This window comes from Lytechinus variegatus, chromosome 2, assembly GCF_018143015.1.
Source record: "Lytechinus variegatus isolate NC3 chromosome 2, Lvar_3.0, whole genome shotgun sequence".
Taxonomy (NCBI): Eukaryota; Metazoa; Echinodermata; class Echinoidea; order Temnopleuroida; family Toxopneustidae; genus Lytechinus; species Lytechinus variegatus.
The window spans coordinates 15,689,993-15,715,523 of record NC_054741.1 but is presented as its reverse complement, the minus strand read 5'-3'; the positions used below and the strand labels follow the sequence as shown (position 1 = coordinate 15,715,523).

Genomic DNA, 25,531 nt, shown 5'->3' with positions numbered 1-25,531 from the left:
CTTTCTAATGACCTTCGTGCCATCATAAAAGTCTAAGCCAAATAATGTGCAATGTATGTATCCATCATGAACTAGGTCCATATACTTTCTAGGTTATTATGACATTAAAAAAAACTTAACCTTATGTTAAGAATTTGATGTTGGTTCCCCCAACATGGTCTTAGTTCATTGACACTAAATGACCTTTGACCTTGGTCAGGTGACCTGAAACTCAGGCAGGATCTTCAGTAATACTTGATTTCCCTTATGTTCAAGTTTCATGAACTAGGTCTACATGTATATACTTTCAAAGTTGCGATGACATTTCAAAAACTTGACATTTGGTTAAGATTTCAATGTTGACACAATCAGGAAAGCGGCACCTACATGTACATGTACAGTGTATGGTCTTGCTCTGCTATGCAGGCAAGATAAAAAATACAAGTGAATAGCAAAGACTTTTAGTACACTGCGTGTCTCTTCGTAGATGAGACCAGAGAAGCTGGTATTGATTGAATTCCCGACCCAGATACGCACTAAGTCGTGTGAACCAAATCTTTTGGACATGTTCAATTAAGATCACTCTCTCAAAACGTTATCAGCACCAGATTCTGCATAACATGGCCTTAATACTGTACAAACTCTTGTGAAGGATAATATAGAATCCAAAATTACAAGTCAGTCACCAAGTAGCCACCTAAGGAATTATCACTTTTAGACTCTTGCTCACGTGACCCGCTATCATGATGACTGTTGCGTCTAACCTGCGGGCCAGGCCTGCTACCATACGAGTAGTGTCCAGTATTTGTCTTCCGAGGAGGAGGGTTGCTAGCTTTGAGGGGGTCATGAGGGGAGTAAGGAGGTGGGTCTGATGGTGGTGGTGGCGAGGCACGGTACCCTTGGCCTTCGGTGGTGGAGCTACCGCTGTAAGGAGCTGGCGTATACTGCGGCGGTTCAGATGGCAGGGATCCTGACTTGACAGACGGGTCGTAGGTTGCTCTGCCAGAGAATGAAGCTTCCCGTACATGGTGAGGCGAGGCCGATGGTGGCGATGTAGGGGGGCTGACTACCGGGTAGGTGGTGCTGGGGGAGATCTGGGGGGAGTAGGCAGCGGAGTCCTCCTCGGAAAGAGGGCCAGAACCAGAAAACCCAAGGCCGGCTGAGCTGAGATCAGAGCTAGGGGATATCCTGGCGACATGGCAATTGTAGCATAGAAGTTTATCGGTGAGAGGGTAGCAGCGATGGCCATCTTCATCGGATAATTGTAGGTTACAATCCTGCAAAAGTGATAGAAGAAAAAAATACAGTCATAGTGTAAGCTTGGAAGCTTTTAGTAGAACGCTCCAAAGGAACTGCAGGTTTTTGCTATCTCTTTTATATTTCACGTATTTCTCCCAGGGGATAAGATTTGAAACCACAAAGTCCTGATAATTACTAAGTTCATGACAAAGTAATTTCTACCAGCCGCCACAATTAACTCACCATATGCATAACACAATTTTAGTGATCCTATATTCCAAACATTCATAACTTTCTGGTTAATTTTCTGATTTCTTTCAATATATCACTAATATGTTTTCCCATTTTTCTGCTCTCATGTACATGTTAACAAACCAACTTTACCAAGGCTGGAATCCTATGACACACCCCTCCTTTAAAATTCATACCATTTTATCAAATTTGAAATGAGGCACAATACCTCCATGTACATGCAAATGTACATGGTATGTTAATTAGTGACAATGGAATACCTACCATTCAAAGTGTTACATGAAAACCAAGTTTTGGATGTATGGGATAATGACCGAAATCTGATATGCACGCACCTTCATAAATCTTCATCTAAGGACACAATAGCACAGGAAGTGAGCCTATCATAAAAATATCCCTTTTCCCATGGATTAATATTTAAAATCACCTCTTTCATAGTGATTACAGATTTGAATGGAAAATGAAAGAAGCAATATATCACACCATATAAGAAGCAACCACCCATGAAAACACAAAGAATGGAGGAAGGTTGAATGCCTTTGTGAAGCTCTTCAGGTATGAATCTGTGGTGACCGAATGCTTACTTCAGTGGCACTATTTGGTATGATATAATTGTTCCAACAAATAATGCTCGAATTCATTTGATTTGACAGGATATTTAGTTTGTGTACGTGTAGAGGGTAGTTTCTAACAGTGTTTTTATTATCTTGCTTTTGGCATCATTGCCTATCAGTTGTATTTGTTATCCATGATAAACATTTCAGGGATAAAGGATCACTTCCTTGTTTTTACATTCTGGAATTTGCAGCAAATATAATTAATCTATATCTCCGCCAAATCATTTAAGAATGCAGTATTTGAAAACTTCAAACTTTTATATTCAACTGATAAAATGCCATTTGATTATTAATGGATTATTGATTTATTGAACATTACTTTTATTATAAATTTTTTGTGGGGGGCGGCAAGTAATCATTTAAAAAATCCACAGAAACACCTCTATATGACTCAACCCCCCCCAAAAAAAAGATTTCTGTGACAATTCCGCTGCATAGAATTTTTCGACTATGCCGCTCACTGACTTTTTACTTTGAAGTCTTGCACATCTTTTGAGACCAGATTTTACGATGCCTGGGTATCCGATTAAAAATTATGCAACATTTAAGTGCATGTCAGACCTAAAATTGCTCCAAACCATGATTTTGTGTATAAAGTCAATGTAAATTGAAATTTCTGAATTTATTCATAAAGATGTTATTTTTCAATTTCATCAACTGAAATTAATTGATTTTTGCGTAATTATGCATCAAAAAGTTTCTGCTGTAAATTTGGTGAAAAAACAAAAAAAAAGAATATTGAAAAACAAAGAAATACATAAGAAACTCATAAAACAATAAAATACATAAAGAAATTCATTTTCAAACCAGGTTTTCTTCATTTGAAATTGTTAGCGATGGTATAAAGTAAATGTACACCAAATATGATCATTCCCATATTTGTAGAACAAAACAGATGACATTAATAGGCATAAACTAGCATAATTCATCTAAAAAAATTCTGGTTTCAAAAAAAAATTATCATAAAGCCTTGTAGATTACATCCCACACTATAATCATGCACATTTTCTCATAACTAGCTCGAAGTCCACACAATTTCCACCATTTTTCTTTGTGAAATCCAAGTAATGGATTGGAAGCAAAATATGAAAAGCTTTCATATATGTTGCCCCTGTTGAACTTGGTTCTTAGACAGCCACAATACAAACATCTAAAGGGGCCCTTTTATAGGTATGTACAGGAAATGCAATAAATCACAGAAGTTTACAAATATTTCTCTCATTCATTTGCTCAAACTGTTCAAATACATTTTTTTCAATGTTCTGGGGTCTGTTGCAGAAAGAGTTGCGTTTAAATGCAAGTCAAAAAATCAATCGCAAGTACCAAATGCACACTGTTGAATGGTTGAAAATCAAGTTAGGTGTGACTTTTTAGAGTTGCGATTGATTGCAACTCTTTCTGCAATGGGCAGCAGGTCTTATACAGAGACTGTTTGCCTCAATGGCACCAAGGAAGTATTATAATGATACCAAAATTCAAGTGAACCCAGCATGTGTACACAGTTGAGACAATCGTAGATCATAAATAAAAATGTAAACCAAAATTGTGAATTATTGAAAACTAAGCTGAAAAATGAGAGTACATTCAAATTGCCAGCACAGATAGCCACATATGGGAATGCATATTATTATTGCTGGCAAGAAGAACTGCCCTCTGGTTGAAACATCATGCATAGATTCCTTATTTCTAAGCAATTACAGTAAGCATTTTCTACCATAATCATTTGGCACAGTTTTGTTGGTTATGAAATCATTTGGTTGCATTCCATTCAAACTAACTTTATGATCGTTATGGAATTTGTTAATTCAATACGGGGTTTTTGAAGAAGACTACTACATCCACAATACTTACATGACATCGGTAGCATTCAACATGGAAGTCTTTATCCATGGATACAACTCTCACGGTTTCCATTGTGCCCTGTGGGGGGAGTTAAATAGAACGGAGAGAGAAACAGAGAGGGAGAGGGAGAGAGAAGTGAATAGATGCTCTGGAATCTGGTCTATTCATAATGGATTTTGGAAGCAAGGGTTTCTGTGTAGAGCAGGTTTGGAATAAGGAAAGGCCTGTGAGCCAGGGGTATTGATATACATGTACCTACAAGTATACACCTGTACATATATGTACAACACCTGCATAATATACATGTTGCATTGTACTGGTGATTGTCAACAGAACACGGGAATGAATATCAGAATACAAATCAACACAAACAAGGAAGTACTATATTGTAGCAGTAAAGAACTTTTTGGGGGCATGTACTGCATGTATTCAATTCCATTTTTCTTTAATATTTCAGTTATTTCCTTATTCAATAAAATTGGAAAATTTTCTATATTTTCATTAATTCCATACTTTATACACATGCTTATCTGCCATGTAGATCTCCAAAACAAACCCCCCCCAAAAAAAATTGAGAACCCCCCCATATAGCATGGATACACAGAATCTATTTTTACAAAATGCATAGGCCTACATTAGAAATAGTTCCTGATCATCATACTACATGTACATGCCAGTCCAACCTTGTTTGTCTGACCAACCTTAGCTCAGGACCAGCAATCGTGGCTGGATATGAGGAAAAACACTATACACGGTAGTGACCAGTGGGACACCATTTTGCGGGTAAAAGGGATCTTTTGAACTTTGTAGAATATATTGAGAGCAGAGGGGTGGTGTGGAGAAATACATGTACTGTACATCCCTCTAAATTGTTTTCACTTCACTTCAAGTTTGAAAATCACCAGAAGATACAAACATGCCAAAATCTCCCAACCAACATGTATCAGTTTTAGTAAAGCACTGTTTTTCCCCCTTTCTACCCGACTTTCAACACGTTAGAAAAGAGAAAACATGACTAATGAGTACTGCAGAAAAAAGTATTTCAAGTGTACATATAAACGTAAATCCCTTTTACGTTGTAGAAGAAAACCTACAGAAAGGAGAGGCAAGAAAATTCTTGGAAAACTTGACAACCAAACTTCATGAGAGAAAAGCTGAATAGAAGTTAAAAACCTCAGCCCCATTTCATTAAAACTTGTTGTAATAACATATCTGCACAATTTCTGAATCAAGTTGACTACTAGCCAATCAATTTGAAACATTTCAGTAGCTTTCTGCCGTTATTGCAGAGTTGTTATCATAACTAGTTTTATGAAACAGGGCCCATGGAGATGAAGATTGAAAAGAAAGGAGCTGATAGCTTTCTTACCGGCGTTATGGGCTTGTTACACGCAGCACACTTTGGAGCGTATGTCCTGCAGCGACAGATAGAGAAAGAAAGCAAAACGGAGATAGAAGCTTGAAAAATCTTTCTTGACAAATGTTTCTAATACTAGGAAGAGTATCTTTAAAAAAAAAATCAAGGCTGGTGAAAATGCAATGAGTACAAGAATTTTGAAGACCCCAAAACATGCAAACTCTGCAGGATTTTTTTTCTATGAATGTGTTTTTTATTCACCAAAAAAAAAGACAAAATGGAGCAAGCTCTATCTACAGGCTACATTTATATTCATGTACACGTACATTGTACATGTATGAAGGCCTACTTGCAATCTATAAGCAAACATTTGCAGACCATGCAAAAAAAAAAGGTTTTTACACACAACATTAAGCCTTTAAAATTACAAACAACAGGTTACAACATCAGTCATCAAGATATTGCAAAAACAAATTGTATTAAAATATTCATAAAACATTAAACATGCATGATACTAGTCTGTGGATGTGATACCAAACATGCACAACTACATGTACATGTATAAATGTAGCATTTTTTTTTTTGGGGGGGGGTTGGGATGTGAAAAAAAGAGAGAAAATAAGAATCAAATTTGCCTTTTTTTCAATTTATTTTGAAAGGAAACAGAATTGGAGTGCCAATAGTACCATGGAATGTAAACAGGTCTGAATGAAAGAGTAAAATATGCCAAGCAATCTCCCTGAATATTTCATCAAATCTCAATGATGCTTTTGAATTTCAAATTGAACGATATTCTGTGATAACAATTCTACACACCATCATGGATATTTATCAGATGGGCTAATGATGTCATATCCCCTCTTTCCCTAAACTGTATGTACAAGTAATTACACCTGTACATGAAATCATAATTATCTTATATTTTCGTACAGTATGTGTGCATGATACATGTATGTCTCCCTTGTAACGAAATATGTTGCAGCAATGAATATATAATCAGTTGTCAAGCCATTTTTTTTTCATTCTTGGAAGACAAAATTGGAATTTATATATCATTTCATATTTTATATAATACAAAAGTGGGGGTACATGTACATGACATCATCAGCCTGCTCATAGTGTACATGTATTCATGAAGACATGCATAGAATTGTTATCATCGAAATAATGCAAAACTTTAAAATGTCATATTTTATCGTTCCTTGTCTAAATTTGATGAAATTTTCAATGTTTTGTCTGATGTTTACTCATCTTTTTAATCTTATAACTTTAAGCCTACAGCATGCAGTATCCCCTTCAAACCTACAATCTGTCTTACTATGCTTCTTTCAAATCTTATCATTTATATAAATGGCAGTAGGAAAGATTACACAGTACAAACATTGTCCACAGGAACACACATAAAAGACAATTCAAGACCATCTTCTCATGTCAAAATAAATACATACAGTACAATCCCATTTCCTGTTGATTTAAACATGAATGGGATGCTAATATTTGTCAAAGGGAGTATTTACTGGGGCAATTGTTTGGAAACATGATCGGCAAACTAACCTGAATCTTGGAGTAGAAGTAATAAAAGCAATATGTCTGATTTCGTGAGATTTCAGGGAACCCTACCCAAAATAATGGTGATAAAAATCATTTAAAGAAAAATAGACGAAACCCACCCAAATCAACAGTAAGGTAAATTGGACAACGTTCTCACTACCTTCCTAAAACTAGATTACTGGATTTAGTTTAGTGGAAACTAGTTTATATTAGTGAGAACGGTCGAAGCGATCTTCTAAAATGGTTCAGAAAACCACTTTGCGATGTAGTTTTCAAGATCACTTTGCCTCGTGTTAGAGTATTGAGGACACAACCGTTCTTCGGGAAACAATCTTTGCACATTTTAAGTGCGCTACTCCACACTACAGGTGTGGAATGCCTACAATGTACGGTGCTGTTTCGAATTTCACACATACATGTAACATACCACCGTACTGAGAATGTTTCCATAGCAACAAGATCGCTTTACGTGAAGGGATTTTGAAAACCTTTTTCGGGTGATCAAATGGGAACGCCAGCAAATCAATCTTCCAAACTGGTTTCCTGAACTGATTTCCAGTAAACTAGTTTTAGAAAGTGTAATGAGAACGGTGTCTTGGACCCGAGTCACCCAACCTTTCGGGAATTAAGGGGATCCTTTTCTCGAATGGTTGGTTTAATATGCGATAACCCGATGTGATGGCACATGCACTTGAATCCAAAATGTACATACATGTACATGTAGAATTTAGATACAGATACAGATCATATCCTGAAATTTCCAGCCCATTTTATGCTTGAGCACACACATACAATGTACATGTGCATTGTAATTTGTTCAGGCAACCAAAATTAAATTTTGACGTAAAATCGGTATCCAACGAAACACATTTTCAGTTAACGTCCTTCATATGCATTATTATATGATCTAGTGTTTTAAAACATTTAGTGACACACTTTTGGGGGGATTCACAATAACTGAAGAAAGGCTTTAACAAATTTGTGTAGACATGCAGAGGCAGTGAACAAGGGAACAGCTTGCTCAAATGCTGCATACAAAAATTTAATTTTGACTTTTGGGGGACAAAATGAAATTCAAATTTAAAAGAAGGAAAGGATATTAGGGGGAAAATGGTACACTCTTTTCATGTTGATCAGGACAATGAACAGTGAAGTCTTTTTTTCTAAGAAATTCAGGTTACAGTGTATGGTGAACAGATGAGTAGGTACAGAGAGGAATGAAAAGGGGCATGCTGATTGAATACAATAAACGGGACAATGTTCGTTGTGATTGTGCATTCTAGTACAAAAATCATGAAGGCCTAGACTATACATGCTATGTAACAGATCATACATGTATAGAAATCAGTAGAAAGCATGACAAAAACAACCTTTAATCATGGCCGTTGTTAACAGCTTTTAATCATGGCTGTTAATCTTTTTCATCTCCAATGATTACATTGTATGTGGGCATACAGTGACAAGTAGGGTGCATGGTATGAGCATGCCTGTACTAAGGAAAGTGAATTAGAACCAAGCTCTTTTTTCTTTACGTTTTTCTTTATTTCAATCCAACTGATCGACACTGCTTGATTTGAATGCTACATGCATGCAATTAATAATAAATACACATGTACATGAATGGTCATGGGACAAAGAGTGTACAATGTACAGGCCTCTGCATGCCTTATGAGTGGTCCACAAGATTTCTGATTTTGGAACAAATTGCATTTTGCACTTTTTTTTCTGAAAATGTGAATAAGTACTGTATCTCTTTATTTACACTGTATGGTTTAAAATAACTCTTGGAATACTATAAATGTAATATAACTATTTTGGATGATTGTAAGCCTTTGTCGGTAAAGGCCACTTATGTTTCAAATCATAGACAATTGTAAGATTGCTTTTCTGACGTCATACTCATTACGACAACATATTCAATTTCCCTTTATTCTATTGATCATGTACATGTACATGTAGCATAGTCACAGATTTGATCATACATGTACATGTACATTGAGTGATGATTTAGAACTCTTAAACAGTAAAATGTTCAATTTCTCAATATCATCATCAAATTACTGTACAAGTCTTATTCCAAAATCGGGTTGCAAACCAATCGTAAGGTGTGTGGTAGCCTTAAAGGAACAAATCTACATGTACATAATATTTTTTACCTTTGCATTCTTCAAACATGACAGCATAAAAGAAAAAAAATACAATTAAGTCATCAATAACCTCTCAAAAGGACATTCATGTACATGTACATATATGTAGCCCCGTCTTTTCATCTCTTGTTTGATTTAAATGCTCATTTACATACTGTGGTTTAACTATGGATAGCCAACTGTGACACAAATCAACAAGGCCGGTTCAAACGTACAGTAATACATGTAATAATAAAAAAATAAATTAATCTTCAAATTTTCAGCTCATTTGATATTCAAATGGCTGTCTGCCTTATTTGTCTAGGAATATAAAAATTAGAATAGTTCTTTTATATTCCCCACTATAAAGCATGAGAAAAGAGTAAACATAATCATCAAAACGTACAATGTAAACAAAACAACATTTCGACTTTTTCGGCTTCCCATGATTTTGGCACAGAGTAAACCATCCAAGTGAACAGGTCTGTACTTGAGGATATTGTACAAACTGTACATTTGTAAAAGCCATAATGTAAAAGCCATAATGTACATGTACCATATGTATATATATTAAGAACAAGAAGCATCAGAAGTTTCCAATAAAATTTTCATAAACACAAGATTGAATGAAGAGTCAATATACATGTATACAGTACTTGTATTGGTCTTTCTTATGAATTATTCATCATCTGTTGTACATTGTATTCAAGAAACTGTATAAAAGTTGACTTACATGTACATGTAATTCATGAGACATTCTTCACATCAAAATAACCAATGAGTTTATACAGTAATGATGATTAGTGTGGCTTATATTGATGTAAATGAGAGTATGAAGCACAACGTAGTAGTTACACATGTATATATATAAACAAAAAAAAGACACGATACATGTAGTATACCTGTATTCCAAAGAAAATGGGCCTACTGCATCAAGTCAATGAAATGGATATTAATCACAGAAAAATTTTCTTCGTATCGCATCGCAATTTGGTCCACATTTTTAAACTGCTACACAAGTCTTTAGTGTGCAGAATGCAGAATGTTTTTTTTTACATCAGACTTTACAGAATGTACTGTAGTTTTCATGAGCAAAAATGATAATCAAACTTGGTAAATAGAGCAAAAAGTATTCCCTGTTGATTAAATGATCTGTATTGCAATTTGCAAAGTACTCTACATTCATAAAATCCAAAGAGATGAAATACATGTGGACGAGATGACTGCAAAGTTATAGTGGAATGAAATCATGTCAATAAAGGAGATGTACATTGTACATGTATAAAAAGACATGACTTTATATTGCAATATAATGCATCATGAAATAAAAAAAAAGGATGAAATAGGTCAGATGACTCATCGGTGGGTCATGCATTAAATACCGGTACATCAAGTTAATAAAGGAGATGGAAAAAAAGATGAGTTATGTGTATTTGTATATACATGTATGCAGTGCATCATGAAACATAAAGGGATGAGATGATTAAAGGCCACCGCACACCTTACGACCCGACTGGTGGGTGACTGGCTTGCGACTGAGTAAGGGGAGATGTGACGTCACAGCTCTTGTCAGCTTGAGCGCCGCAGACCGGTCAGAGACAAGTCGCAAGGAAAATCGGAAGGATCTTATGACTTGATCGCTAGCACAATCCAACTTCCAGCCAATCAGACAGTAGAGTTGCACGATGCGTATATAATAAACAATGCGCATATGAAGTAGTACACGCACTTTTTTAGTTGCTATGCCAAAAAGCAATAAGCGCATGTGTGCGTCGCAGATCGGATCGCAAGGTGTGCGGTGTCGAGGCTTATGACTGCCTTGCGATTCATCTCCCCTCACTCAGTTGCAAGCCAGTCGCAGACCAGTCGGGTCGTGAGGTGTGCGGTGGCCTTAACTTGTAACAGTTGGTCATGAAGTTAAAGTAATGTGCAAGTCAATGATGAAGATGAATTAGTGGAATGAATTATTAAAACTGCCATGCAGACACAATGCTTATCTATTCCACATTCTGATTTTCTTATGGTTTTATGCAATATACTATACATGTAGATGTACATGTTGTATTTTGATTGTACTGATATTTTCTTTTTTTTTTACTCATTTTGTGAAAAATGAATTTGATTGATTGATTGATCACTTAATGTAAATCCAAAGGGATACATACATGTACATGTATGTGGATGAGATGACATTTTATGATCATGCAGACAAGTAATGTACAGAATACCAAAAAGGAATTACACCCTGTATGTACAATGACAACATGCACAGATGCACTACATGTAGCTGCGTATCCTCTGACTTCACTGAATCACTCTTCTCAAAGGGATGATATATCTAAAGATGACTTACTTGTGATAGTCTTTGACACAGTATATCTTCTGATCGACATCAATGGTAAAGGGGACACCGTCCAGACATTGGTTGCAGACTACGCACCTGAAACAGCCTGGATGATAAGATTTGCCCATCGCTTGGAGAATCTATATTTTGGATGATATTAAGAACAGTTTTGGAGTTATATTTTCAAGTTTTCCACTAGCACCATTTTCACACCCAATCCACCAGTGAAACTGCCACCAACATTCATTATCACCTTTCCTCAACCCCATTTCATGGAGAACAAGACCGCTGAACGCTGAAAGACCATGAAATTTGCTTGATCTTTCAATGGTCTTTCCAGGAAATAATGATGATCTCTGAGATCCTGACCAATTGATCTTCGTAGTCTTGACAGGCCCTCAATTCTTTATGACATGGTTAAGACTCGGAGCAGTCTAAAAGCAATCTTTCAGGAAAATGGGTCTTTCAACATGGTCTTTCGGGGTTCTCAGAGCCTTTCCACAGACCAGAGATGAGACAACATCTTTTTGTTGATCTTGAAGACTGCTGAAAGACCTTGCCATTTCAAGTCTTTGACAGAGGTCTCTCAAGGGTCTCTTTTCTGCTGAGTGGGGGTCTCATGGATCAACAACTCATAATACTTTTTCCTATAGGCCTACAGGTATATCACGCACCATAAGTGAGAATTGAAAAAAAATATAGAGAAATATTTCACTGAAAGATGTATCCTAAGCACTGGGAAGAATAATCATTGACCAGTAGAATGAAAAGTGTGGTCCCATGAACACTACAATGAGGTTGGTGATCAGTTTGATAGAAAAACACAGGGATCATTCATTATTTATTTCATACATGTAAGTCTACAGGTATGTAGGAAATTATACCTGTGAGGCTGTGACCAGCAAAATCGGCTGAAACTAGTGTACTAGTAATTTATGTACTGGTCAGTTAATTTCAAGTCCAATTTCAATTTCAAACAACATCAAATGACTGTCTACTTACAGTGTCCATAATCAGGTGACCACAAACAGCACATTTCTCTGCTGTCAGCTGAAAGCCGGAATACTGTAAGGAGAGGCGAGAAAAAAAAATAACAGAACGAAACATAATTATCTGATCCATTAAAGATTTCTGTTCTCAAAAAACAATTGAGCAGTATAAAGGGAAGAGAAATACATAAAGATACCACGGGAACATATCATGAAACTAATAATAGTGATTTTGCTCTGAGCCGAACTAATGCAAGGATTTCAGTAGCTTACAATGTACCAGGGAGTGAGATACATGTACCACATCCTAAACCTAACATAAGACCCTACTGCAACTCTAACCCTATATCTTAAAGGTCAAGTCCACCTCAGAAAAATGTTGATTTGAATCAATAGAGAAAAATCAGACAAGCACAATGCTGAAGATTTCATCAAAATCGGATGTAAAATAAGAAAGTTATTAAATTTTCAAAGTTTCACTTATTTTTAACAAAATAGTTATATTAACGAGCCAGTTACATCCAAATGAGAGAGTTGATGATGTCACTCACTCACTATTTCTTTTGTTTTTTATTGTTTGAATTATACAATATTTCAATTTTTACGAATTTGACAATTAGGACCTCCTTGCCTGAAGCACAAAGTATTAAAATAATGGAATTCCACAAGGGAGGAATGAAACTTCATTTCACATGACAATGACGAGAAAATCAAAATATTTCATATTTCAAACAATAAACAAGTGGAATGCCTCTGGCCGTCTCACCTGCATCACGCGGTTCAATATAGCAGCAGTGCTGACTTTGAATACTAATCTAACTCACACAAGATGTTCAGTGATACATGGTTACTCTTATGTCCACTTTTTATGAACGAGACCTATAAACTTACAGAGATATGATGGTTATTCAACAAAAAACCCCAACATAGCCAAAGTTCATTGACCTTACATGACCTTTGACCTTGATCATGTGACCTGAAACTCGCACAGGATGTTCAGTGATACTTGATTACTCTTATGTACAAGTTTCATGAATCAGATCCATAAACTTTCAAAGTTATGATGGTAATTCAACAGATACACCCAGTTCGGCCAAAGTTCATTGACCTTTGACCTTGGTCATGTGACCTGAAACGCGCACAGGATGTTCAGTGATATTTGATTACTCATATGTCCAAGTTTAATGAACTAGACTAATAAACTTTCAAAGTTATGATGGTAATTCAACAGATACCCCTGATTCGGCCAAAGTTCATTGACCCTAAATGACCTTTGACCTTAATCATGAGACCTGAAACTCGCACAAAATATTCAGTGATGCTTGATTACTATTATGTCCAAGTTTCATGAATCAGATCCATAAACTTTCAAAGTTATGATGGGAATTCAACAGATATCCCCAATTCGGCCAAAGTTCATTGACCCTAAATGACCTTTGACCTTGGTCATGTGACGTGAAACTCATGCAGGATGTTCAGTGATACTTGATTAACCTTATGTCCAAGTTTCATGAACTAGGTCTATATATTTTCTAAGTTATGATGACATTTCAAAAACTTAACCTCAGGTTAAGATTTCGATGTTGATTCCTCCAACATGGTCTAAGTTCATTGACCCTAAATGACCTTTGACCTTGGTCATGTGACATGAAACTCTAATAGGATGTTCAGTAATACTTGATTAACCTTATGGCCAAGTTTCATGAACTAGGTCCATATACTTTCTAAGTTATGATGTCATTTCAAAAACTTAACCTCAGGTTAAGATTTGATGTTGACGCCGCCGCCGTCGGAAAAGCGGCGCCTATAGTCTCACTCTGCTTCGCAGGTGAGACAAAAACAAAAGAAATAGTGAGTGAATGACATCATCGACTCTCTCATTTGGATGTAGCTGGCTCGTTCATATAACCGTTTTTGTGAAATGAAGCGAAATTTTGAAATTTCATAACTTTCTTATTTTACATCCAATTTTGATGAAAGTTTCTGTGTTATGCTTGTTGAATTTTTTTTCTCTTTTTATTGAAATCAAGTTTTTGTTGGGGTGGACTTGTCCTTTAAACAAAATAGAGAGTGGAGCAAATGCCTTGTCATAGAAATTCTATGCTATACATAAAGCATGGTTCCATATTTTTCCCTTTTAAGGAGGAGGGGGGGGGGGGGGGGTAAAGGTCTGCATGCTTAAAATGTCAGTTTGATAAATTATCCTTTGGAACTCGGTGTACATTGTCCACATTGTACATCTACATAATGGGCACATTTTCCTGCTATTTTTATGGGAATGTCAGTTCAGTGTTATTTTTGAAAAATACCAGTACATGTACTTTGAAAACAGAAGAGAAGGTACATGCACTGTATGGCAAAAAGCAAAAATGTACTTGGAATGCTCCCCCCCCCCCCCCCGAAAAAAAAATAGACATCATCTTGTACCAATTTTGTGCAAAATAGAGGCAAATATGAGACAATGTGCTCTTAAATTTCTAATATCAAATCAATGGTCAAAATCTGGGTTGCGGAACAATCAAGGTTTGAGAGAAACGGAAAGATAGCTGGGTACTCGAATCTTATTCCTATGCCCAGAGAATGAGATCTTTGAATTATATGCCTGATACCCATACGTGTACATTCTGTGTGCTTTTTAGATGTAGGACAATTTTTTCATGTACAGTACATGTACATGTAGCTGTACAGTTGTACATTAAAATGTTTGATTTACACTTGAGGTACATGCCTCTCAGTCATACTAAAATTTACCAGCCCTTCTCATCAAGACGCCCACACAGTTCTCTCACATCTCCACTAAAGACAAGCTTTATATTTATAAAAGCAAGTTCAACTATGTCCTGTACATGTACTGGTAATGGTATAGAAACTTAATCTTTGATCCTGGTAGTAAATCAAACTGTTTGGCTTCCTTTCGAGATCTAACAGAGCATTTCATAATAAATGGGCCATGTACAGTTGTATAGGTTAAGCACCACCACCATTTTTCATGATGTGAATTTATGGATGTTTCAGATTTTGCATCTTAAAGGAAAAACCAACCTTGATCAGAAAATGCTCCGTACTATGAGGAAAAAAAAAACAAGTGGAATGCATCTAGCAGTCTCACCTACATGTACAATGTACATGTAAATGATTCACATGTACATGTAGCAGCAGCACCGAATAAGAATTTTTACCCCCCCCCCAGAAAAAATAAAGTAAAACACTATTTTTAAAAACTCAGATGCCCTTTGATCTTTGCTTTTAAATACTGTGACCTGATATTTTCATCAAATGATGTGTACAAGTTTTATGCAATGCAATACATGTAGGTATTCATTTAACCTTGATAGATAGCCATTTATAACTTTACATGTACATGAAAACCTTGATTTGATAGGCTGTCACCATGGCAATTTCAATAATAGCAAAGTTAACAGCTCCTGGTGTGTTGTGAATGGATCTTTGGAAACTGTGAAAAGTAAAAAAAAAAAATTCAGCACCTTTAATTTCTTAATATTTGTGTGATAGCCAAGAAAGAAGTATGACCTACTGTATCCAAAAAAAAAAAATATTGGGACCTTAAATATTACTACATGTACATGTATGGGTAAATGTGAACATGCAAATCAAACTTTACTAAATAATTTTCTGGTACATGTACATGTACTTTTCCCGATTATTAAAGCGGGTGTGAATATGCCCCCCCCCCCATGATGATGAATAAACTCAAGTATCTTGGTTACAAGTTTTATCTTCATTGGCCACTGGTCAGGATATACATTGTATGTACACTGGAAGTTTACAACTTGTTTGATCAGTGATTATAATATTTGCTCTCGTTTGACCCTAGGCATAAAAAAAGGAACCACATCACTAATGGTCATTGTGAAAGCAAACAAAAGATATTCTCTGTGATACTGAAACCTCTCAGAACCGCTCATGCTTGCAAGGTGCATGAAATACATGTACACACTCCGATCAAGCCCTACAATTTACAAATTGTTCAAAATGAGCAACTTGAAAGTATTTTGTTCGAAAGCAAAATGATCATTTGATCTAATGATGAAACTGAGAAACGCAGCAAATTATTTCCCGTGATAAACAGTCCACGTCATGTACATATATATAGTACATTTTGTTAGTCATGTGTGATGACTCAACCAAAAATGCTGAATAAGAAAAACAAGTGGAATGCCTCTGGCCGTCTCACCTGCATCACGCGGTTCAATATAGAAGCAGTGCTGACTTTGAATACTACTCTAACTCGCACAAGATGTTCAGTGATACATGGTTACTCTTATGTCCACTTTTTATGAACTAGACCAATAAACTTACAGAGAGATGATGGTTATTCAACTAAAAACCCCAACATGGCCAAAGTTCATTGACCTTACATGACCTTTGACCTTGATCATGTGACCTGAAACTCGAACAGGATGTTCAGTGATACTTGATTACTCTTATGTACAAGTTTCATGAATCAGATCCATAAACTTTCAAAGTTTTGATGGTAATTCAACTGATACACCCACTTCGGCCAAAGTTCATTGACCTTTGACCTTGGTCATGTGACCTGAAACGCGCACAGGATGTTCAGTGATATTTGATTACTCATATGTCCAAGTTTAATGAACTAGACTAATAAACTTTCAAAGTTATGATGGTAATTCAACAGATACCCCGATTTGGCCAAAGTTCATTGACCCTAAATGACCTTTGACCTTAATCATGAGACCTGAAACTTGCACAAAATATTCAGTGATGCTTGATTACTATTATGTCCAAGTTTCATGAATCAGATCCATAAACTTTCAAAGTTATGGGAATTCAACAGATATCCCCAATTCGGCCAAAGTTCATTGACCCTAAATGACCTTTGACCTTGGTCATGTGACGTGAAACTCATGCAGGATATTCAGTGATACTTGATTAACCTTATGTCCAAGTTTCATGAACTAGGTCCATATATTTTCTAAGTTATGATGACATTTCAAAAACTTAACCTCAGGTTAAGATTTCAATGTTGATTCCTCCAACATGGTCTAAGTTCATTGACCCTAAATGACCTTTGACCTTGGTCATGTGACATGAAACTTTAATAGGATGTTCAGTAATACTTGATTAACCTTATGGCCAAGTTTCATGAACTAGGTCCATATACTTTCTAAGTTATGATGTCATTTCAAAAACTTAACCTCAGGTTAAGATTTGATGTTGACGCCGCCGCCGCCGTCGGAAAAGCGGCGCCTATAGTCTCACTCTGCTTCGCAGGTGAGACAAAAAACAGTAAAACACCAAGTTCTCTTTGGAAAACTCTGCATTGCCACACTACGTGAACAAAAAAAGTCTAAAAAATTCATATCAGGTTTATCAAGTCTTGACATTAATATTGGTCAGTTTCAAATCCACAAATGCTACTGTAAGTAGAAACTTGTACTGGTAAATAAAATTCAGACAAATCTGAAATTAGAAGCTGCTGAAATAATAAATTTTGCAAAAATTATTTTTTTAAGGATAAACAAGGAACCTCTTTAGGCCTAAACACCTTGTCCTTCGCAATGCCAAGCAAGTCAAAAAGTACATGTACAACAAAATTGTGGGGTCAAACACATGTATAACAAGTAAAGTACAATGCAAAGTTTTTTTGAAGACCCCCAAATTGATATTTTCATCATCATCTTCTCCTTGTGGTTGGAGATGGATTGATCCTTCTATTTTTAGTCTTCATTGTTGATCTTGGTAAGTTAACAAATCAACATTTCCCAATATTTCTCAAGTGTCCAGTAGAAGCAAATAAATTCTATTTTTCATGATTGGTCAAAAAGAGCCGTTAATATTTATTACATTATTTATTGTTCACACAAACTTGGTGATAATTTACTTTTTTACATGGCAGTTGATAGAATCAAAACTATTTGAACATGTACCTGTATCTAAAATAGCACAGGGCTATAAAATGCAATAGAGTAAAAAGCCATCTTTTCATAAGCCCAGTACTGAATAAGCACTTCATAGTAATTGAAAGTATAAAATGAAAAGAGAGAAAATAACCAGGTACTAACAAAATAAGTCCCAACTTGGGGGGTGTTGCAAGAAAATGTTTCCAATCATTCACAAATTCCTGACACAAATTTAACAAGATATCAATTTCAACTAATTGAATTTTACTGTTTTCTGCAAGAAGCAAGTGCAAGTTTGCAATCAATTGCCAAATTTCTGATTATTTTGTTTACCCCAAATTAATATGCGATTCTTACAATGGCCCAATGGAAGGTCTGAAAAAGAAATGCCAGTGTAACTTTAATAAGCCTAAATTAATTCTTACCAAGTAATCCTCCTCGCAGTATACTTTTCCGTGAACGTTGTAAAATGCTTTCCCTCTTAATGTACGCCCTGCAAACAGAAAAATAAGAAAACGTGTATAGCCTACGTATGGTACATGTATATGATTAAAGTGAGTAGTGTATGCTCTCTGCTTTTTCAGCAAAAATGCCAACCCCCCCCAAAAAAAAAAAACAAGTGGAATGCCTCTGGCAGTCTCGCCTGCATTAAGCGATTCAACATACATGTAGCAGCAGTGCTGACTTTGAAAACAAGTGAACAACTACTGAAAATTATTCACAAAACCACCATTCTTCCATTCAAAATACTACATGTATGTTCATTAACCCTACATGTAAATAACATTTGATCTGACTTGATCATGTGAACCTAAGACTAAAACGATTAGTGATACTTGATTGCTCTTATCCAAGTTTTATGAACTAGATCCATACATGTAAACTTTCAGAGTTACATGTACATGTTTGATGGCAATTCAAAAAATACCTCAACATGGCCAAAGTTTGTTGACCCTAAATGACCTTTGACCTGGGTCATGTGACCTGAAACTCAGGCAAGATGTTCAGTAATATACTTGGTTACCCTTACAAGTACGTCCCTTAGTTTTGGGAACTACATGTACATGTAGGTCCATATACTTTCTATCAAAGACATGACATTTCAACAACTTAACCTTGGTTTATAAGATTACAATGTTGATTCCCCCCTGACAAAGTTAATTTGTTGACCCTAAATGACCTTTGGCCTTGGTCAAGTGACCTCAAACTCAGGCAGGACGTTGTCATTCAATAGTACCTGATTTACGATTATGTCCTTGAAGTTTCATAAAGTAGGTCTTTATATTTTTGAAGTTATGACAATTTGAAAACCTTGGTTAACTTATCAAAGCTTTATATAGTGCAAGAGTGCATGTCACAACTTTTCCAGTTTTGACACTCACATATTATATTAGGGGGGGGGGGGTAGGTGGGGTTATTAAAATTGAAGATATACACTGTAATACATGTACAGTAAGAATCAAGAACTTGAACCCAAAACTACATGTCGATAATCATATGAGCTTTTAATAATGTAACACATGTTTCTTCCATTAAAACTGGGTACAGTCTTTTGTAAGTTCAACAAACCTAACTGTCCAGACAAGTGACAGGTTCAAAAGCAGCAGTTGAAGTGATTTTCCGAACATAAACACGCACACAAGTAATCAGACAACTTTTTTGGAAGCAGGATAGTAAAAAAAAAAATGCAATTGTAAAGTACTTTCTTGTATGAATTTTTACACACATGATGAGTTGTCATCATTCCTAATTCCCTACAGTGTACATGAAAAAAACAAATCTTTCTGTGCCTTCGCCTACATATTTCTATTTGAATGGGAACAAATTATCTAGAGTGAAATACAAGACCTACATATACATTGTACATTACTCACATAAATATGCAAAGTGAACATGTACACTTGTACACAATGCTTACATATGTGACCTCGTAGCTCGTTAAATTGAATGCCATCATTTGACATGCTTGGTTCAAATTAGTCACTATGATTGCCCTGCTTTAGGAATGCATGCTATGTTCATTACTACACCCTGCCCACCACGACTGTTGGATTAACATGTGCTGCTTGCTTTTAATCCAAATGTTGACACCCTTATTCCAGGCTGGAAAATACATGGATGTACATAATGTACTTGTATAGACAGCACAAGGTTGGGTTGTGCACAGGGTAGAAAATAATTTCTAATTTTTAGGGAACATTTTCTTGTTCACATTGGGGGCGATTGCTGACTTTTGGGGGCTATTTCTTTCCTTTCAACGGTTAATTTTGTGCAACAAGTAATAATTATGCTCTTTAACATTTTTCACTATTCTCCTGGAGATATAGAAAATTGATTTTATAAATGAATGTTGTTGGCGAGACTCGTCAAGGGACAACATTAGAAAAGATGGTTGCCCCAAAATATTCAATTTTGAGAATTTTTAGGTGCGATTTGGGCTGTCATGTGCGCAAAAATCGCTTGTCACCTTCATGTGGTTACCTACGCTGGTTGTGCAGCAGTACATGTATCATCGGGGGGGGGGGGGGGGCATTTCATGAAAGTCAACAGTAATGATAATTTAGTCATTGCTGACAATTTCACTTAAAATAAATGGTTTTGATTGGCTGAAAGGCACTGGCCTCTGGGAGGTTTTCCCCACCAGCCTTTGTTATCATAAAAGGCTGTGTAAGTTTTTAAATTAGTGCACTATTTCTGATCCAGCAAATTATCCCGATCCAAACAATCTCGAGATTATTTGCAATGGAGACGCAATTATCACGCCAGTTTGTAGGATTAATCTCAAGATTGCAATCCCAAGTCAACTTGGGATTATTTGCAAAATATTGCACTATTTTACGAATTATCGCGCTAATTCGTAGGCGCAGATGCACTCGGGATTATTTATTCAAGGCGTCAGAACATAATGCTTCGCTCTTCTTGCGATGGTGGAGACGGGGTTTCTTGAATCTCGAGATTAATGGCAAAGAGGGCCGAGTGGGCTAAAATCTCTAGATTGAGCAAACTCGGGATGGTGCAGCACCGCCTTTAGTGTCAGGTAAATTATGGGTAAGTGCCAAAATTAAACAGCCGATTTCTCCCATGGTGTCTTTCAAAGAACAAAGCTACCAAGAAATTACACAAGAGATAGAGATCCATAAAAGCGAAGATACTGTAATACTGAAACAGATTATTAGAATCAGAGTATGATCAAATCAAATCAAGCAAAATCATGTGATAAAAATCACAAAATCTAACATTCTCATTCTTATACTGATCATTTCAATGTTCTACTTCTTTGATTTTTCCCCTAAGGCAACGAATCATATTGTTATTAAATTGGATTTGACCTTTAATAGGCAACTTATCAATTGTCTGTGCCATGTCTATCAGAAGAAATCCCACTTGGATGCCTCTTTTCATGTTCAGTTTTCCTGCAGTCTCCCCCCCCCTTAACATCCAAGTTTGACCCCACTTACCACAGGAGCAGCATGTGAAGCAGGTTGTGTGGTAGAGGTTGCCCATGGCTTGGCATGCCTGGCCTGCACCTGTCACCTTTTCTCCACACTTTACACAGTATCCTGTTGATCACAAAAACACCAGGAAAATTAACAGTCAGGAGGTGAATACATGTAGATTTCTGTAACAGTATTGTTGGGACCCCATCCTACAGAGAGTTGCAATTGATTTGATAGTTGAGAACTACATGTATGGAAAGCCAGTGAAGCGAACTTCTGAATACACATGTCCGTTCAAATTGTTTTTTACATGTGATGTACATTTATACCAATGCACACGTCATTTTCTCAATAAAACCTCAATGTGATCCTTATTTTATGACAGCAACCCCACTGATCTCTGAAGCAAGCAGAAGAAGAAGAATTGATGAACTTGAACTTCTATGTACAGCAAATTGATATTGATCAGATCAATCATAACTCTTTGTAAGACAGGCCCCTGGGGTACACTGTAGCCATGGAGGAAGAAAATTGGACATACACATGACAATTTAGAATCTGACTACTCAAAACTACTAGGCCTATATTCTGCCACAATCTACGATATATTTCTCATTTGTCAGCCCCGCTCCCATTCCTAATTTTGCTTATTCTCGATGAATTCCTTTTTTTATTCTGTTTCATATAAAAGACAGAAAAGATTTTTTCTAATATTAAATTTTAAAATTCTTGAAACTCTAGAATAATTTCTTTCTTGTAGAATTTCAATTGATCATACAGACATTGGGTACAACCACTCATTCAATGAACAAGGTTATGATATAACCTTGTTCTCAGTTATATCTCCATGTGTGGCAAAATAAGGGTGGCAATGTTTGGCTTATTTTCTCTTTTTCTTTGGGGCAAATGCTTGATTTTTTTACACTGACAGTTTTTATTACACCTATCATTGATACATCTTGGCTCTTATTTAAATTTGATTCTTTAAATCATTTTTTTCTTAATTAAAAATAGAGATCAAAAAATGAAAATTTTCTTGCCATATTACTTTCCACCAATAGAGGGCGTACACAAAAATATGCCCCAAATTCAAGTTTTTGAGCGCTCTGGTGAATACAAAAATTATTCCCAAGTTACTAATGAAAAAATAAATTGCAACTGTATGGAAATTAGTAATTTTGGTTACAAAAGTGATATTTTAATGATTTTTTAAAGTGTGTGCTCTGTACAACTTTGGCATACCATAGTCCTACCTGTAGATTCCCCACAGGCAGGGTGGTAGCAGTGAACAAGTGGGTACAACTATGCATTACTGTTTACATATATGCATGCTGTCAGTTTTACAGTGTACCTCAATATACAATGCCTGTATGGTATTGAAAAGTAATGAACCATTCAGAAATTTGCTTCCCCCTCAAAAAAAAAATCAAATACAATTTGTATCTTTGCATGCTTTTAAAAATAAAATTCACTAAATAATCAATATTAATATAATCATAATAATCTTCATGTTGTGCTTACTACTGAAACTAATTTTTTTTCCAAATTATAAAATACTGAGAGGGCAATGTGAATATTCAATGAGTCCTTTCTCTGCTTATTTTTTTGCAATATTTATCGGAAATATTGAGAAAGTTAAATAGAAATACACATGTATGATCTTTATTCTATAAACAACATCAGCATCACTCCATACTTTGAAATCTGTACATTGCATTCAACTCATTGTCATACCAAATTCTTCCCCTTCTGGGTTTTCTTCCAGTTCTTTCTCCAACTGCTGAGTAAGTTCCTCAAGTTTTCTCTCTGCTTCTGAGGGTCCATTTGATTTCTTTTGCACAACTTCATATCGTAATAGAGGATTTATTGACTTGTTCGAGTTTGTTGGTGCACCACCATGCGAATGTCCTGAACCGGTTTTGGGTCTTACGCTGGCTTGCGACTGTTTGGAGTTAGAAGCATTTAATGGCATCGCTGGGGTTGTGTATGCCTTGTCGGCAACTCTTGCACCTGAATTGCCTTCTGGAAGAGGCATGCTTCTTTCAATACTGGCAGAATTACATGTACTAGATTGTGGTCTCAAAGCCTGGGACATATCACCCTGTTCTGTGCCTTGGGACTGCGCAGACCATAAATCCTGGTAGTCTTTGGAATGTTGGGCAGGGTAAGGATGGTCGTGGGAGTTGGAACGTATTTTTGGCGCCGGTAGGTAGGTATCAATGTGTTGGGAGGGATATATATCTGGAGGCACACCGTGGTTCCTCTCACTTGGATGTGGCCCAACTTGACCTTGCAATCTGAAGGATGTTCTCCTATCAGGACCAACACTTCCTCCTTGACTCCTGTTGCTATGTGAAGAGGAAGTTTCTCCGGAGCTGTTGCTCGCTATTGACGACCGTTGAGATCCAGCAGGGGAACTGCGTGCCCCTCCAGAACGTTGGCCGTTGATGTTGGAATATGAGGCTTCCCTCTGCCTTTGCTGGTGGTGGCTAGTTGAATATGAATCACGCTGATGGTGGAAATCACGCCGTCTTTCATCAAGCGCAGCATCGTTTACAACAGGGTAATCATTCGTATGAACATGATGGAAAGAGCCAGACCCATCCGAAGTCTGAGTGGGTATGCCGCCGTAGCCTCCCGCGTTGTAATCCCTAGTTTGTGCTACCGAACGCGGAGGACACAAATCGTCGTTAATCCAAGTTGATCGCGCTTCAGACTTTGTTTGTGACGAATTTCTGGAAATAACAGATCTGTCATACGACTCCCTTCCATGCGAATTTGACTGCGAAGGTGAAGGGTCAAAGGCAGAAATCGCCGAGTTTCTTTCGTTTGGCCGTAACTCACGGTTTTTTGTACGAGACTCCGTGACTAATGTCGGAGATATTTCACCGCTAGCTAGTCGCTCGTTCGCATTGGCCGCTGAATTTGACCTTGACATTCCATATTTGGAACCTTGAGAATGAGGCGGGTAACTGGAGTTGGGGTTAGCGGAATATCCTGTCACATTTATGGATTTCTTGTCTGATTTCAAACCAGGTGGGGGCGAGTCCCAATTATGACGATCAAATTGTCCGACCGATGAATGACCATTGCGATTCCAGTCGTTTGCAGAACCTCGACTGGAAGTGGAAGACGTTCGGTTTCTTCCCGGCGGGAGCTGGCCAGAACCCACCGACGAACGATGACCACTGACCATGTCCGGAACTGGTCCAGTTGTGTGTTCCAATAATCCAGAATTACCATCCATAACCTCGTAATCCCCAGCTCCCAATAATCCAAGCTCAGCTCCTACAGGCTGTCCCATTCCTCCTCGATGGTGTTGATGTTGTTTGCGGTCTCCAGCATGATTTGATGAAGATGCAATCAAATCCAAATCTTGGTTTTTGCGATGATGTTGTTCATGTAAATCATTTTCAAACGTCCGTTGTCGAGTCTGTTTTTCTCTCCTTCCATTCATGTCATTTCGTGGTTGGCCATTAGAATTGTTCAGGTGAAGATCTCGTATCAAATGTCTGGCTTCTTCTCGAAAATGGTCATTTCGTCTCTCGTAATTATCTAATAATTCCATGTTGATACGGGAGGACCCAGAAGAGTTTTACCCTCCTCAAAATCTCGCACTGCGATCCCCGATTCTCACGCGCCACACACAGATTCACTTCAAAAATACACCTGTTTGCTCGCGATGCTGTCCCTGCATGCATCGATATGGCAGCGTGGGCGGAAGGATATTGTAAATGAGAGCAAAATATAACATTAAATTGATTGCCTCGCTCTCGTTATTTCATCGCCATGGAATTCAGAAAGTTGCATTTATGTCTTCAAGAAACATTTGAATGACAAATTTATGCAGAAAGGTGATGGTGAAACCAGACATTTGATCTTCAACAGGTGTTATGTTTCCATTAGTTTCACA

General features: G+C 36.8%; 1 protein-coding gene across 2 annotated transcripts; it reads right to left on the bottom strand.

The window, feature by feature from the left end:
* Positions 1 to 645: 645 nt before the first annotated feature.
* Positions 646 to 25,531, bottom strand: LOC121407422 (LIM domain-containing protein 1-like). Of its 2 annotated transcripts, XM_041598488.1 has the most exons (9): positions 23,353 to 25,531; positions 21,640 to 21,741; positions 18,607 to 18,674; positions 12,310 to 12,372; positions 11,317 to 11,447; positions 8,994 to 9,002; positions 5,299 to 5,344; positions 3,939 to 4,007; positions 646 to 1,256 (listed from the first exon to the last, which is right to left on the bottom strand). In XM_041598488.1, exons 1-9 carry the CDS (start codon positions 25,184 to 25,186, stop codon positions 651 to 653), a joined length of 2,928 nt encoding a protein of 975 aa, XP_041454422.1. In that variant the 5' UTR covers positions 25,187 to 25,531; the 3' UTR covers positions 646 to 650. The 2 variants fall into 2 exon arrangements, with proteins under 2 accessions (XP_041454422.1, XP_041454423.1); XM_041598489.1 differs by lacking the exon at positions 8,994 to 9,002 and having other exon boundaries at positions 23,353 to 25,529.

Excerpts from the sequence above, each read along its gene's own strand:
- LOC121407422 (XM_041598488.1), bottom strand. The coding sequence starts at position 25,186 with ATGGAATTATTAGATAATTACGAGAGACGAAATGACCATTTTCGAGAA. Across the intron at positions 21,742-23,352 it reads CCCAGAAGGGGAAGAATTTG|GATACTGTGTAAAGTGTGGA; the intron begins GTATGACAATGA and ends TGTGATCAACAG. Across the intron at positions 1,257-3,938 it reads TTGAATGCTACCGATGTCAT|GATTGTAACCTACAATTATC; the intron begins GTAAGTATTGTG and ends TCACTTTTGCAG.